The sequence below is a fragment of the Nerophis lumbriciformis genome, linkage group LG10, assembly GCF_033978685.3.
Source record: "Nerophis lumbriciformis linkage group LG10, RoL_Nlum_v2.1, whole genome shotgun sequence".
Lineage (NCBI taxonomy): Eukaryota > Metazoa > Chordata > Actinopteri > Syngnathiformes > Syngnathidae > Nerophis > Nerophis lumbriciformis.
Window position 1 is genome coordinate 46115355 of NC_084557.2, and position 17107 is coordinate 46132461.

Genomic DNA, 17107 nt, shown 5'->3' on the forward strand with positions numbered 1-17107 from the left:
ACTCTGTAAACGTTTGGGAACTGAGGAGACACATTTTTTAAGCTTCTCAGGTGGAATTCTTTCCCATTCTTGCTTGATGTACAGCTTAAGTTGTTCAACAGTCCGGGGGTCTCCGTTGTGCTATTTTAGGCTTCATAATGCGCCACACATTTTCAATGGGAGACAAGTCTGGACTTCAGGCAGGCCAGTCTAGTACCCGCACTCTTTTAGTATGAGGCCACGTTGATGTAACACGTGGCTTGGCATTGTCTTGCTGAAATAAGCAGGGGCGTCCATGGTAACGTTGCTTGGATGGCAACATATGTTGCTCCAAAACCTGTATGTACCTTTCAGCATTAATGGCGCCTTCACAGATGTGTAAGTTACCCATGTCTTGGGCACTAATACACCCCCATACCATCACACATGCTGGCTTTTCAACTTTGCGCCTATAACAATCCGAATGGTTCTTTTCCTCTTTGGTCCGGAGGACACAACGTCCAGTTTCCAAAAACAATTTAAAATGTGGACTCGTCAGACCACAGAACACTTTTCCACTTTGTATCAGTCCATCTTAGATGAGCTCAAGCCCAGCGAAGCCGACAACGTTTCTGGGTGTTGTTGATAAACGATTTTCGCCTTTTAACTTGCACTTACAGATGTAGCGACCAACTGTAGTTACTGACAGTGGGTTTCTGAAGTGTTCCTGAGCCCTTGTGGTGATATCCTTTACACACCGATGTCGCTTGTTGATGCAGTACAGCCTGAGGGATCGAAGGTCACGGGCTTAGCTGCTTACGTGCAGTGATTTCTCCAGATTCTCTGAACCCTTTGATGATATTACGGACCGCAGATGGTGAAATCCCTAAATTCCTTGCAATAGCTGGTTGAGAAAGGTTTTTCTTAAACTGCTCAACAATTTGCTCACGCATTTGTTGACAAAGTGGTGACCCTCGCCCCATCCTTGTTTGTGAATGACTGAGCATTTCATGGAATCTACTTTTATACCCAATCATGGCACCCACCTGTTCCCAATTAGCCTGCACACCTGTGGGATGTTCCAAATAAGTGTTTGATGAGCATTCCTCAACTTTATCAGTATTTATTGCCACCTTTCCCAACTTCTTTGTCACGTGTGGCTGGCATCAAATTCTAAAGTTAATGATTATTTGCAAAAAGTTTATCAGTTTGAACATCAAATATGTTTTCTTTGTAGCATATTCAACTGAATATGGGTTGAAAATGATTTGCAAATCATTGTATTCCGTTTATATTTACATCTAACACAATTTCCCACCTCATATGGTAACGGGGTTTGTACAATAATGAACAAGTTGTTTGATGAATACATTATTGTGAATGTACCTATAGAAGAGTGGCATACTAGCAGTGGTAAGATATGGGTTAGTCATTGAAATATTATGCACATGATTGTGTTATTCTGTTCAATTCAATTTGCTTGGATGCACTGTTCCATGTAAATCTGAAGCAAACATAGTACAGACTGTTTGTTCATAATGCCTCCATCCTGGTCTACTGTTAGGCTCTCAATTCGGAGAACAAGTACATAGTGGAAGAGTTCCAGATACCTCCTCTGAACTTGGGAGACCCAGAGAGCGGCTACCTGACAGAAGCCAACTTGCTGTCAATCTCTCTCCGGATTGGACAGGATTGGCACATTATTGGCATCAATCTGGGTTTAAAATACCAGGAATTAGAGCGCATCCAGTACAAATACAGGTTAGTGCTGGCAAACACACAAAAACACGTTTAATCACAGTGGATCCAGAAATGTTGCAAATACTAAGCTTTTCTGTTTATTTTACTGAATTACTGAGTATCATTCATACACACAACAGAGCCTCGTCATGTATTTGTTTTTTTCACCAAGTTTAAGGGAAATCTATACTACAGAAATAAATACTGACACAAACATGATGGTATTTCTTCTAGGGATGGTCTGATCTGATAGTTAGGATTGTTATTGCTCTGATGCTGGCTAAATATGCTTGAACAACTATTGGAAAAAATATATAACCAAAACCCAAACTATAATGTAAATGGTCAACTTTGCGAAGCTTACCGTCAACAGAAAGGCAGCTAGCAAACACTTTTAGTTGGCCTCATATCAGCTGTGTGGAGTTACTTTTCATACAGAGGAAGTAAAAGAGCTGAGTGCAATTCGTGCGACGCAAGTTTGTCAAGGGGCAACATTTCAACACCCAACTTTTTTTTTTTTTTTAAACATTCCTCATTTTGGAGCGTAGAGTGTTATGCACGCAATCCAAACGGTGGTGCCAAATGACTCTACTCCAGTGGTTCTTAACCTTGTTGGAGGTACCGAACCCCACCAGTTTCATATGCGCATTCACCGAACCCTTTTTTAGTGCAAAATAAAATGTTTTTTTTTTTTCAAATTCAAGACAAAGTTATATGTTTTTGGTAACACTTTAGTATGGGGAACATATTCTAAGTAACAAAGACTAAATTTAGATGTAGATTTATTGGTCCCCTTGGGGAAATTCATTTTCACTGCCGTACATTTGAACAATAGACATTACACATCACAAAAACAAAAATAACAAAAAGACATCCTACATGACCAACACACATTTACAGGCTTGTCAGACAGGTCGGCCGGGCCTGCTGTTAAAGGGGAACATTATCACAATTTCAGAAGGGTTAAAACCATTAAAAATCAGTTCCCAGTGGCTTATTTTATTTTTCGAAGTTTTTTTCAAAATTTTACCCATCACGCAATATCTCTAAAAAAAGCTTCAAAGTGCCTGATTTTAACCATCGTTATATACACCCGTCCATTTTCCTGTGACGTCACATAGTGATGCCAACACAAACAAACATGGCGGTTAGAACAGCAAGGTATAGCGACATTAGCTCGGATTCAGACTCGGATTTCAGCGGCTTAAGCGATTCAACAGATTACGCATGTATTGAAACGGATGGTTGTAGTGTGGAGGCAGGTAGCGAAAACGAAATTGAAGAAGAAACTGAAGCTATTGAGCCATATCGGTTTGAACCGTATGCAAGCGAAACCGACGAAAACGACACGACAGCCAGCGACACGGGAGAAAGCGAGGACGAATTCGGCGATCGCCTTCTAACCAACGATTGGTATGTGTTTGTTTGGCATTAAAGGAAACTTAACAACTATGAACTAGGTTTACAGCATATGAAATACATTTGGCAACAACATGCACTTTGAGAGTGCAGACAGCCCAGTTTTCATCAATTAATATATTCTGTAGACATACCCTCATCCGCGCTCCTTTCCTGAAAGCTGATCTGTCCAGTCCAGTTGGAATTGCATCTGCTTTGAGTGTCGCAGGATATCCACACATTCTTGCCATCTCTGTCGTAGCATAGCTTTCGTCGGTAAAGTGTGCGGAACAAACGTCCAATTTCTTGCCACTTTCGCATCTTTGGGCCACTGGTGCAACTTGAATCCGTCCCTGTTCGTGTTGTTACACCCTCCGACAACACACCGACGAGGCATGATGTCTCCAAGGTACGAAAAACAGTCGAAAAAACAGAAAATAACAGAGCTGATTTGACTCGGTGTTTGAGAAAATGGCGGATTGCTTCCCGATGTGACGTCACGTTGTGACGTGATTGCTCCGAGAGCGAATAATAGAAAGGCGTTTAATTCGCCAAAATTCACCCATTTAGAGTTCGAAAATCGGTTAAAAAAATATATGGTCTTTTTTCTGCAACATCAAGGTATATATTGACGCTTACATAGGTCTGGTGATAATGTTCCCCTTTAAGGGCAGCTATAGCTGCAGGGATCAGGCTTTTCCTGAGGCCGGCCCTCCGGAATTTGATGGTCCTGTACTCTTTAGAGTTTTTTGGACACTAGGGGAACATAGACTTAATTTAGAGTTATTTAGTTAGGGTTGGGTTAGAGGGTTAGGGCCAGGGTTAGAGGGTTAGGGTTATAATAAGGCCATGCCGAATAAGGCATTAATAAGTACTTAATAATGACTAGTTAAGAACCAATATGTCATTAATTTGCATGTTAATAAGCAACTAATTAATGGTGAATATGTTCCCCATACTAAAGTGTTACCATGTTTTATTACTGGTGCACAAAATGAAGCGTGCATGAACATCACCTTGTTCAAAGAACAAAACCAACACAGTGCATAAACTCACAACAAATTACACACCTGCAAATCAGTCAGCTGTTGCCATATCCGTAATACGCTGATAGGGAGAAGTTTTTATTTACACGATGAGTCGGGTGTGTCTCGACCTCCGCCGAACCCCTGAGCCCGACTCACCGAACCCCTAGGGTTCCATCGAACCCAGGTTAAGAACCACTGCTCCACTCTAAATGTGCCGGAGCTTTTCTTCCTGCCACTCTTACACCATTGACTTGGAGGATTTTAAGGTATTGACGATCAAGTCCTCAAATACATTTTGACCAGTTAAGAAGTAACATAAACAAAATAAATGTGAAATATAAATTCACTGATGGTGCAAATATGCTAAAATGTATATTGTTTGCCTTAAAAAAAAGATTGTCTTTTACTGTTCCAAAGGGGTCTCTAAAGCAGTGGTTCTTAACCTGTAATCAAATGACAGCAGTCATTTCCATGAGATTATTTTCTAATATAAGTGTTTTGGCCCACTTACAATGACTGTAACATTGTTTTTCATGAGCTGTGTACTAGTATTATATGTCTGGGTGGGGGGTCCTACTTTGGAAATAATGTGTACCCCTTTCAGATATCGCATTTAGTTCCCACTAAAACATTCACATGTTGCACAATGAGATGTAAACATGGGATCATGTGTACATTCCTGTAACTTTCCGTTTGTAAAATATATCTTTATTAGTATTTCTTTAATATAATAACATAATTTTATGATTACGGTTCGGGTTCGGTGAATGCGCATATGAAATTGGTGGGGTTCGGTACCTCCAACAAGGTTAAGAACCACTGCTCGAATGCAATTGAATCCAAAAATAAATTGTATTGTCACCTATTCCGCTTACTGAAATATTTTATTAAAATATATAAAAACATGTCAGACCAAAATACAATTACAGTATTATGTTTAAAGCACTTACAGATGAATATGTAAGAGATGAAATGGATGTGTGCATGTGTTAGTGCTGCTAAAAGAGTGTAATATCTGAGAGTGATATGTGACGTGACTGCAGAAATTGTAGCGAATTCCGACTGTTTTAATCCGCGCTGTCAGATTCTGCTAAACCATCTGGGGCATTGCAGGAGATTACACATACATGCTGATGCTCATCTGGCCCTCCCCCTGCGTCGCATGCTTGCATGACGCATCCCGCAGGCGGAACCAGCAAAGGAGACAACATTGATGCCATGATTTAGAGAATTAGGAATACATTTTATGAAACATTTGGTTCTTTTTCATGTCTTTGCTGTGTTTAGTTAGTGTGATCAATATTTACAAAATACACGTGTGCACATTAATGTTTCTAATTGAGCAGTGCCCAAAGCACTTTGCAATACTTAAGAAGTCTATTCATCCAGATGGTGGCTTTAATATCATGTTTACAAACCCCATTTCCATATGAGTTGGGAAATTGTGTTACACGTAAATATAAACGGAATACAATGATTTGCAAATCCTTTTCAACCCATATTCAATTGAATGCACTACAAAGACAACATATTTGATGTTCAAACTCATAAACTTTATTTTTTTTTTGCAAATAATAATTAACTTAGAATTTCATGGCTGCAACACGTGCCAAAGTAGTTGGGAAAGGGCATGTTCACCACTGTGTTACATGGCCTTTTCTTTTAACAACACTCACTAAACGATTGGGAACTGAGGAAACTAATTGTTGAAGCTTTGAAAGTGGAATTCTTTCCCATTCTTGTTTTATGTAGAGCTTCAGTCGTTCAACAGTCCGGGGTCTCCGCTGTCGTATTTTACGCTTCATAATGCGCCACACATTTTCGATGGGAGACAGGTCTGGACTGCAGGCGGGCTAGGAAAGTACCCGCACTATTTTTTTACAAAGCCACGCTGTTGTAACACGTGCTGAATGTGGCTTGGCATTGTCTTGCTGAAATAAGCAGGGGCGTCCATGAAAAAGACTGCGCTTAGATGGCAGCATATGTTGTTCCAAAACCTGTATGTACCTTTCAGCATTAATGGTGCCTTCACAGATGTGTAAGTTACCCATGCCTTGGGCACTAATGCACCCCCATACTATCACAGATGCTGGCTTTTGAACTTTGCGTCGATAACAGTCTGGATGGTTCTTTTCCTCTTTGGTCCAGATGACACGATGTTGAATATTTCCAAAAACAATTTGAAATGTGGACTCGTCAGACCACAGAACACTTTTCCACTTTGCATGAGTCCATTTTAGATGATTTTGGACCTAGAGAAGCCGGCGCCGTTTCTGGATGTTGTTGATAAATGGCTTTCGCTTTGCATAGTAGAGCTTTAACTTGCACTTACAGATGTAGCGACCAACTGTATTTAGTGACAGTGGTTTTCTGAAGTGTTCCTGAGCCCATGTGGTGATATCCTTTAGAGATTGATGTCGGTTTTTGATACAGTGCCGCCTGAGTGATCGAAGGTCACGGTCATTCAATGTTGGTTTCCGGCCGTGCCGCTTACGTGGAGTGATTTCTCCAGATTCTCTGAACCTTTTGATGATATTATGGACCGTAGATGTTGAAATCCCTACATTTCTTGCAATTGCACTTTGAGAAACGTTGTTCTTAAACTGTTTGACTATTTGCTCACGCAGTTGTGGACAAAGGGGTGTACCTCGCCCCATCCTTTCTTGTGAAAGACTGAGCATTTTTTGGGAAGCTGTTTTTATACCCAATCATGGCACCCACCTGTTCCCAATTAGCCTGTTCACCTGTGGGATGTTCCAAATAAGTGTTTGATGAGCATTCCTCAACTTTATCAGTATTTATTGCCACCTTTCCCAACTTCTTTGTCACGTGTTGCTGGCATCAAATTCTAAAGTTAATGATTATTTGCAAAAAAAAAAAAAAGTTTATCAGTTTGAACATCAAATATGTTGTCTTTGTAGCATATTCAACTGAATATGGGTTGAAAAAGATTTGCAAATCATTGTATTCCGTTTATATTTACATCTAACACAATTTCCCAACTCATATGGAAACGGGGTTGGTAGTTTGGTTCTTGCCTCCACTTGATGTGGTGAAATGTGACAGTCTTCTCTCCTCACTAGGGACAATCTTGGTGCGATGGTATTGGACATGCTCTTCCTTTGGGCCCAAGGACAGACGAACGCCGGGCCCGGGGCTGTTTCGCGATTGGCGGCTGCCATGATTCAGAGCGGCAGGAAAGACATTGCAGATGAGCTCGAGGACATAGTCTGCCTAGGAAGGCAAAAGTACAATGAGTCGCTGAGAAGAGTGGGCCTGGAGGCGGAGGAGCAGCCCCTCTGTGAAAGTCAGCAGGAGTGTGTGCAGGTGGCCGACACGTGACTTCCTTATTTTAATGTGCCCTTGTTTTAGCTGCACAACTGTAGTCTCAGATGCAGGTACTGCCAAACAAAAATGCTGTTAAAGGGGAACATTATCACTATTTCAGAATGGTTAAAACCATTAAAAATCAGTTCCCAGTGGCTTATTATATTTTTCAAAGTTTTTTTCAAAATTTTACCCATCACGCAATATCCCTAAAAAAAGCTTCAAAGTGCCTGATTTTAACCATCGTTATATACACCCGTCCATTTTCCTGTGACGTCACATAGTGATGACAACACAAACAAACATGGCGCATAGAACAGCAAGCTATAGCGACATTAGCTCGGATTCAGACTCGGATTTCAGCGGCTTAAGCGATTCAACAGATTACGCCTGTATTGAAACGGATGGTTGTAGTGTGGAGGCAGGTAGCGAAAACGAAATTGAAGAAGAAACTGAAGCTATTGAGCCATATCGGTTTGAACCGTATGCAAGCGAAACCGACGAAAACGACACGACAGCCAGCGACACGGGAGAAAGCGAGGACGAATTCGGCGATCGCCTTCTAACCAACGATTGGTATGTGTTTGTTTGGCATTAAAGGAAACTAACAACTATGAACTAGGTTTACAGCATATGAAATACATTTGGCAACAACATGCACTTTGAGAGTGCAGACAGCTCAATTTTCATCAATTAATATATTCTGTAGACATACCCTCATCCGCGCTCTTTTCCTGAAAGCTGATCTGTCCAGTTTTGGAGTTGATGTCAGCAGGCCAGGGAAGCTAGGGTCAATAGCTCGCTCGTCTGCGGGAACAAACTGCCGCCATTGCTTGCCGTGCTAGCGAGGCCCTTTGTCCCTGAATTGCTCACACACTCCGGCAGATTCAATGGGGGTCTGGCGGCAGATTTCTTTGACTTTATCGTTGGAAATGCATCTGCTTTGAGTGTCGCAAGATATCCACACATTCTTGCCATCTCTGTCGTAGCATAGCTTTTGTGGGTAAAGTGTGCGGAACAAACGTCCAATTTCTTGCCACTTTTGCATCTTTGGGCCACTGGTGCAACTTGAATCCGTCCCTGTTCGTGTTGTTACACCCTCCGACAACACACCGACGAGGCATGATGTCTCCAAGGTACGGAAAACAGTCGAAAAAACGGAAAATAACAGAGCTGATTTGACTCGGTGTTTGAGAAAATGGCGGATTGCTTCCCGATGTGACGTCACGTTGTGACGTCATCGCTCCGAGAGCGAATATTAGAAAGGCGTTTAATTCGCCAAAATTCACCCATTTAGAGTTCGGAAATCGGTTAAAAAAATATATGGTCTTTTTTCTGCAACATCAAGGTATATATTGACGCTTACATAGGTCTGGTGATAATCATACCTGCCAACTACTCCGGTTTTCCCGTAATTAGTACGGTTTTCATCAACCTATTCCGGGTTACGGTTGCAGTGATAAAAAATACGGTTTTTCATTAATTAAAAAACAAATTTTTTTTTAAAGTTTTATTCACGAAATCGCGTAACAACAATGACAATCGACACTGCTTCCCGTAACTTCCTATCGAGCCATTCCGAATGCCATGCGCGAGGCTATTTATAGCACCGCTGCCAAGCACGAGGCACCAGTTGCCATTGTTTCCAAACGAGCGAACGATCATGGAATCAGCCGCAGAAAAATCGCAAACGAGTCTTAAACCGAAAAGAAAACTGCAGTCATTCCGTGAAGAATATTCAAAAGCCTATCCGGGAATAATTATCCGTTCCAAAAAGGGTGAAAACTACGCGAATTGCACCTTGTGCAGACAAGATTCTTCGATCGGACACGGAGGAATTAGCGAGGGAATGCAATACGGCTTCCACAGGCGAAAACATTTACAAAATACTCGCGGAAGAAATAGACTCAAACGAAATTCCTTGGCAGAATTTGGTTTGCTTTGCTGCCGATAATGCTGCAGTGATGATGGGATCTAAAAAGGGTGTTGCAGCTTTCATTACGGAAATGTCTCCTTCGGTTTACATCGCCGGTAAGTACAGTTCGTAGCATAAAAAAACTCACAAAACATAAAATTTTAAGTAAATCTTTTATTACATAAACAATAAATCAAATCAAAAATAATTTCTGTGTACAGTATATCTTTTTATTTGTGATAACGATAACATGTTCAAAACAAGTAACATATAACTATCATACTATTCTATTACTCTTTATTAATTTGAAAAATGTTATGAAGTTTTATATTTATATTTATTTATATTTCTTTCATAAACCAAAATTTTGACCTGAAGTTTCTTGGTTGGGGCAGGGTCTCCTCCCCAACCCGAAGATGGCATTCCACCCTTTTCCGGGCGAGAACCATGGACTCTGACTTGGAGGTGCTGATTCTCATCCCAGTCGCTTCACACTCGGCTGCGAACCGATCCAGCGAGAGCTGAAGATCCTGGCCAGATGAAGCCATCAGGACCACATCATCTGCAAAAAGCAGAGACCTAATCCTGCAGCCACCAAACCAGTTCCCCTCAACGCCTTGACTGCGCCTAGAAATTCTGTCCATAAAAGTTATGAACAGAATCGGTGACAAAGGGCAGCCTTGGCGGAGTCCAACCCTCACTGGAAACGTGTCCGACTTACTGCCGGCAATGCGGACCAAGCTCTGACACTGATCATACAGGGAGCGGACCGCCAAAATCAGTCCGATACCCCATACTCTCTGAGCACTCCCCACAGGACTTCCCGAGGGACACGGTCGAATGCCTTCTCCAAGTCCACAAAACACATGTAAACTGGTTGGGCAAACTCCCATGCACCCTCAAGGACCCTGCCGAGAGTATAGAGCTGGTCCACAGTTCCACGACCAGGACGAAAACCACACTGTTCCTCCTGAATCCGAGGTTCGACTATCCGGCGTAGCCTCCTCTCCAGTACACCTGAATAGACCTTACCGGGAAGGCTGAGGAGTGTGATCCCACGATAGTTAGAACACACCCTCCGGTTCCCCTTCTTAAAGAGAGGAACCACCACCCCGGTCTGCCAATCCAGAGGTACCGCCCCCGATGTCCACGCGTTGCTGCAGAGTCTTGTCAACCAAGACAGCCCCACAGCATCCAGAGCCTTAAGGAACTCCGGGCGGATCTCATCCACCCCCGGGGCCTTGCCACCGAGGAGCTTTTTAACTACCTCAGCAACCTCAGCCCCAGAAATAGAAGAGCCCACCACAGATTCCCCAGGCACTGCTTCCTCATAGGAAGACGTGTTGGTGGGATTCTTGTTACAATAATGTCTGCAATATCAATAATGACATGTCTTATTTATATTGTGTAATTTGAACCAAATACTCTCAAAAATCTTATTCTTTCAAGTTGTTGAAAGTTTCAACATATATGATAGACTGATAGAAAAGTGATGGTTTTAGCAACATTTTAACCTGTCTGAATGCTAATAATCATTTTGCGTCGGAGGGCAAAGCCTGAACCCCCCACCAGGACTTTGTCCTGGACCTACCGGGGCCTGCGGCCCCTGGACCCTGGCTACTAGGTTTTTCTGATTTCAAAAGTTGGCAGGTATGTAATGTTCCCCTTTAAATAACAAAAACAAAAAACTGAAGCCCCTTTTCAACGCACTCTTATTAGTGTAAGCAATACATGAGTTTTTATTAAAATAAAAACCTGTCACATTTGACAATATTGACTGATACTTACCCATGTTTTCATTCAACCATGTTGTCTTAACACTTTCCATCCATTTGACTCTCAATTGAACTAACGTTGAACCGCATAGGTTCCACTATGAGCTGGCAGGATAAGCAAACACTTGTATCTGTTGCTCTTATTTCTCAGGTCAAACTATTGTACCATAAGAGCAAAACAAGGCTGAGTTTTTTTTAAATAATTCACTTAGAAGCCATTTTAGCTACCTGTCAGTTTCACAAAATAACGTGATGCTCTAATATTGTTGGAATATTTATCCCATTCCTGTCATCATTGTTCCATCACTCTTAAAGCATAATTTGATAAACAAAAGTAGGGAGAGGTAAGCTATTATTTTACTCAACTCAAAGAAGTAGTATCAATGGAAAGGTAAATGCCAAGAAAATATACTACACTGTAGTTCAGGGGTCGGCAACCTTTACCAGTCAAAGAGCCATTTTGACCAGTTTCATAAATTATAGAAAACAACGGGAGGCGCAAAATTTTTGAAATTTTAAATGAAATAACAGTGCATACAATGATTTTTTTATGCTTTGTGCTATGTATTAACCAGGTGTCTCAGACACGCTGCCCACACCTTTATATGGAATTTTTGAGCTGGTGCGGCACGCGGGTTTTAATTAAAAAGCGCTTGTCAGCGTCATGCGTGCCGTGATGGTACAGCATATAGCGCCCACTACAACCAGCGTGCCTGTTCAGCCACATGTTGAATGGAGCTTTTGCTTGTTCAAGTAGGTGACAGCAAGTCATACTTGGTCAACAACCACACAGGTTATAAACACAACAGGACAAATACCCAGAATCCCATGCAGCCCTAACTCTTCCGGGATACATTATACACCCCCGCTACCAAACCCCGCCCACCTCAACCGACGTACAGAGAGGGGGGAGGGAGGGGGGGGAGGGGGGGGTGTTGATGTGTGAGGGAGCAGGGTTGGGGTAGGGGCGGAGTTTGGTGGTAGCAGGGGTGTATAATGTAGCCCGGAAGAGTTAGGGCTGCATGGGATTCTGGGTATTTGTCCTGTTGTGTTTATGTTGTGTTACGGTGCAGATGTTCTCCCGAAATGTGGTTGTCATTCTTGTTTGGTTTTGGTTCAAAGTGTGGCGCATTATTAGTAAGAGTGTTAAAGTTGTTTTATATGGTCACCGTCAGTGTAACCTGTGTGGCTGTTGATAAAGTATGCCTTGCTGTCACGTACGTGTGCAAGCAGAAGATGTATATTGTATAACAATTGATGGGCTGGCACGCTGTTAATACAGATTGTATAGGGCGCCAAATGTTGTACCATCATGGCACGCCCTTATTATAGCTGTAAGGGTGAAAATCGGTGAATATTAATCCCGGGAGTTTTCTGCGAGAGGCACTGAAATCGGGAAGTCTCACGGGAAAATTGGGGGGTTCAGCAAGTAAGCTGCTGAGCCGCATCAGAGTGATCAAAGAGCCGCATGCGGCTCCGGAGCCGCGGGTTGCCGACCCCTGCTCTAGTTGCACTTGAAGGTATTCAACACGTTTTGTCAATTACTTTCATTTTCAAAATGCACAAACCTTTAACGGACAGCCAATTGAATAATTTCTAAAGCTATTTTACTCACTATCAAACGGCATATTTGCATTGTTTCCTGTGGTTTGCTATAATATGCTCTGATGTGTTGACTGTCAGAACAAATTATGTAATAGTTTTTTCTATGCAAGTTTTTGTTTTTATTCCAAGTTCTATTTACATAGTAGCCATTTTAAATGTTAATTAAATATGTGGCTTTACAGCAGGGGTCTCAGACACTCGGCCCGGAAGAGTTAGTGCTGCAAGGGTTTCTGGGTATTTGTTCTGTTGTGTTTATGTTGTCTTACGGTGCGGATGTTCTCCCGAAATGTGTTTGTCATTCACGTTTGCTGTTGAGACGGCAAATGTCTATGATAAATACCTCGACGAAATCGTTGAAATTCAGCAGAGCCAAGGTTCAACAGCAGCTCTTCAGAACAATAACGCTCTCAACGTTTTGGTGTCGACAAATGGGAAAGTATCCAGTTATTGCGGAAAAAAAGCCCCGGAATTTTTTTAATACCATTTTTTTTACAACATATCTTTGCGAGCAATCCTTTTTCGAGGATGCTGGACATAAAAACGAAGAAAAAGAACAGACTTTGACATGACAATGAGAGTGGCACTTGCCAAGGTGAAGCCACGCATTTCTGAGCTGGTCTCTCATAAGGCAACAGCAGAAGTCACACTCATTTGCAGGTGTTTAATTTGTTGGGAGTTCATGCACTGTGTTGGTTTTGTTCATGGTGATGTTCATGCATGGTTCATTTTGTGCACCAGTAAAAAAACATATAACTTTGTCTTGAATTTGAAAAAAACAAAACATTTTATTTTTCACTAAAGAAGGGTTCGGTGAATGCGCATATGAAACTGCTGGGGTTCGGTACCTCCAACAAGGTTAAGAATCACTGCTATAGATATACAAACCCCGTTTCCATATGAGTTGGGAAATTGTGTTAGATGCAAATATAAACGGAATACAATGATTTGCAAATCCTTTTCAACCCATATTCAATTGAATATGCTACAAAGACAACATATTTGATGTTCAAACTGATAAACATATTTTTTTTGCAAGTAATCATTAACTTTAGAATTTGATGCCAGCAACCCGTGACAAAGAAGTTGGGAAAGGTGGCAATAAATACTGATAAAGTTGAGGAATGCTCATCAAACACTTATTTGGAACATCCCACAGGTGTGCAGGCTAATTGGGAACAGGTGGGTGCCATGATTGGGTATAAAAGTAGATTCCATGAAATGCTCAGTCATTCACAAACAAGGATGGGGCGAGAGTCACCACTTTGTCAACAAATGCGTGAGCAAATTATTGAACAGTTTAAGAAAAACCTTTCTCAACCAGCTATTGCAAGGAAATTAGGGATTTCACCATGTACGGTCTGTAATATCATCAAAGGGTTCCGAGAATCTGGAGAAATCACTGCATGTAAGCAGCTAAGCCCGTGACCTTCGATCCCTCAGGCTGTACTGCATCAACAAGCGACATCAGTGTGTAAAGGATATCACCACATGGGCTCAGGAACACTCCAGAAACCCACTGTCAGTAACTACAGTTGGTCGCTACATCTGTAAGTGCAAGTTAAAACTCTCCTATGCAAGGCGAGAACCGTTTATCAACAACACCCAGAAACGCCGTCGGCTTCGCTGGGCCTGAGCTCATCTAAGATGGACTGATACAAGGTGGAAAAGTGTTCTGTGGTCTGACGAGTCCACATTTCAAATTGTTTTTGGAAACTGTGGACGTCGTGTCCTCCGGACCAAAGAGGAAAAGAACCATCCGGATTGTTATAGGCGCAAAGTTGAAAAGCCATCATATGTGATGGTATGGGGGTGTATTTGTCACGACCAGAACAGGACTCTGAACACAGATGCAGGATTTTAAGACAATTTATTTGGACAAGGGAAGGGGTCCAAAACAGGAGAAATAAACAGGCTATAAAAACACAACTGACCTGAGCTCTAAACTAACAAAAATATCAATAACTCAAAAACGCTCCGTCTACGGAGGGAAAAAGGGGCTATGAACAAAAAACTACTAAGTATAACAAAAACCGCTCCAATGGAGCTAGGAAGCTATTCTTACCTGAGAAAACTTACAAATCAAAATACTCCCATGGATCCAAAAAAGATACAAGAAACGTGGCTGTGGACAATGCTATGGCAAGGGAACGCTGGAGGTACGCACATGAAGTAACGAGACACTCTGGCACAAGACAAGAGGAGGACGAGACATTTATACACATGAGGGAGTATGACACAGGTGGGAACAATCAGGCAATCAGGAGAGACATCAGACCAGTGAAACAGGAGGAAGGGCAAGTGACCTGAAACGAGAGGGAGAGTTAACCTTTCAAAATAAAACAGGAAATGGCAAGACAACATGACAACAGACGAAACCCAGACAAGACTTCACCCAGGTGTGACAGTATTAGTGCCCAAGACATGGGTAACTTACACATCTGTGAAGGCGCCATTAATGCTGAAAGGTACATACAGGTTTTGGAACAACATATGTTGCCATCCAAGCAACGTTACCATGGACGCCCCTGCTTATTTCAGCAAGACAATGCCAAGCCACGTGTTACATCAACGTGGCTTCATAGTAAAAGAGTGTGGGTACTTTCCTGGCCTGCCTGTAGTCCAGACCTGTCTCCCATTGAAAATGTGTGGCGCATTATGAAGCCTAAAATAGCACAACGGAGACCCCCGGACTGTTGAACAACTTAAGCTGTACATCAAGCAAGAATGGGAAAGAATTCCACCTGAGAAGCTTCAAAAATGTGTCTCCTCAATTCCCAAACGTTTACTGAGTGTTGTGAAAAGGAAAGGCCATGTAACACAGTGGTGAACATGCCCTTTCCCAACTACTTTGGCACGTGTTGCAGCCATGAAATTCTAAGTTAATTATTATTTGCAAAAAAAAAAAAAAAAAAAGTTTGAGTTTGAACATCAAATATGTTGTCTTTGTAGTGCATTCAACTGAATATGGGTTGAAAATGATTTGAAAATCATTGTATTCCGTTTATATTTACATCTAACTTAATTTCCCAGCTCATATGGAAACGGGGTTTGTGCTACCGCGCATATTTATGGCTGCTCAAGGTCACAATAGCAAAGGCTTGCCATCCCCATCCCCCATCCCTACACCTTGTTCTGTATGTGCACTTCCACTATAAACCAGCAGAGGACGCCTTTTTAATTCAAGCCATTCTCCTCCTCTTCCCTCACCGGTTCTCAGATGCTAGTAAAACGGGTGCTTAGCAGTTCCTGTCAGCCTAAAACCGCTTTGATTGGACCTCATCTTCACTGACTACACTGGAAAAGAGAGCAGCAGCTATTTGTGGTATGTTGTCAAATATGCTAGTCGTTTTTTATTCCTTCTGTCTATGTGGCGGCTGCTCGAAACAGCAAGATGTCCATTATGGTGAGGATATACTTGCGTTTTTGTAACATATTCATCCCCCCAAAAAATGACGTGAGTGCGTCGTGAGAAGAATGAGCTCGACGAGAGCGAGCTAGCTTTGCTCGATAGAACCGGCGAGGCTTGTGTTGCGTTATTTGACATTTATGACATTTTAATAGCAGTTATGATTCTTTTGGGGGTGGTACTTAAGAGGGAAACTGTTTTTAGTGGTACAAATACTAGCAATTACCAGTACAGTAGACCGGGTGTGTATAGTAAAACACGATATATGTCAGCTCGGGCACCGTGGTCGTCTTAGACTCTTATGCCGGTTTCAGTGCCTCATCAGCGGCCAATCACGTGATTGTAAGCGGTGAAGGAGATGGAAGCAATGGAGGGTGAGCACGCCTCTTTTTTTAATTAATCCAGAGAGAGAGAGTCAATTATCAAGCGTAAATAATTATACTATTTCAGACGCTGAGCAGATTTAAAGTTATTGTTAGATTTAGAAGGTCAAAAGTGCATATTTAAAGCCCCTGCAGTCATGAAATTATTGATGAGCTAAGCCATTCTTGGTGTAAGGTGACAGACATTCAGTGCTCCTTTTGCCACATTTATTTTCCCTTCTGTTACAATGTTAGGATTGTTCTACAAACCCCGTTTCCATATGAGTTGGGAAATTGTGTTAGATGTAAATATAAACGGAATACAATGATTTGCAAATCATTTTCAACCCATATTCAATTGAATGCACGACCAAGACAACATATTTGATGTTCAAAGTCATAAACTCTATTTATTTTTTGCAAATAATAATTAACTTTCCCTGTTCACCACTGTGTTACATGGCCTTTCCTTTTAACAACACTCAGTAAACGTTTGGGAACTGAGGAGACACATTTTTGAAGCTCCTCAGGTGGAATTCTTTCCCATTCTTGCTTGATGTACAGCTTAAGTTGTTCAACAGTCCGGGGGTCTC

General features: G+C 41.9%; 1 protein-coding gene across 4 annotated transcripts in view; it reads left to right on the plus strand.

Moving 5' to 3' along the window:
• The window catches only part of pidd1 (p53-induced death domain protein 1), a 56690-nt gene extending 49030 nt beyond the window's left edge, over positions 1-7660 (plus strand). For 2 of the 4 annotated variants that reach the window (XM_061969519.2, XM_061969520.2), the window contains 2 exons: positions 1523-1719; positions 7208-7660. In XM_061969519.2, the coding sequence (XP_061825503.1) occupies positions 1523-1719; positions 7208-7466 (456 nt within the window). In that variant the 3' untranslated portion in view covers positions 7467-7660. The remainder of the gene's footprint in view (positions 1-1522; positions 1720-7207) is intronic. The other 2 variants (XM_061969521.2, XM_061969522.1) reach the window with 2 other exon arrangements.
• The last annotated feature ends 9447 nt before the right edge of the window (positions 7661-17107 follow it).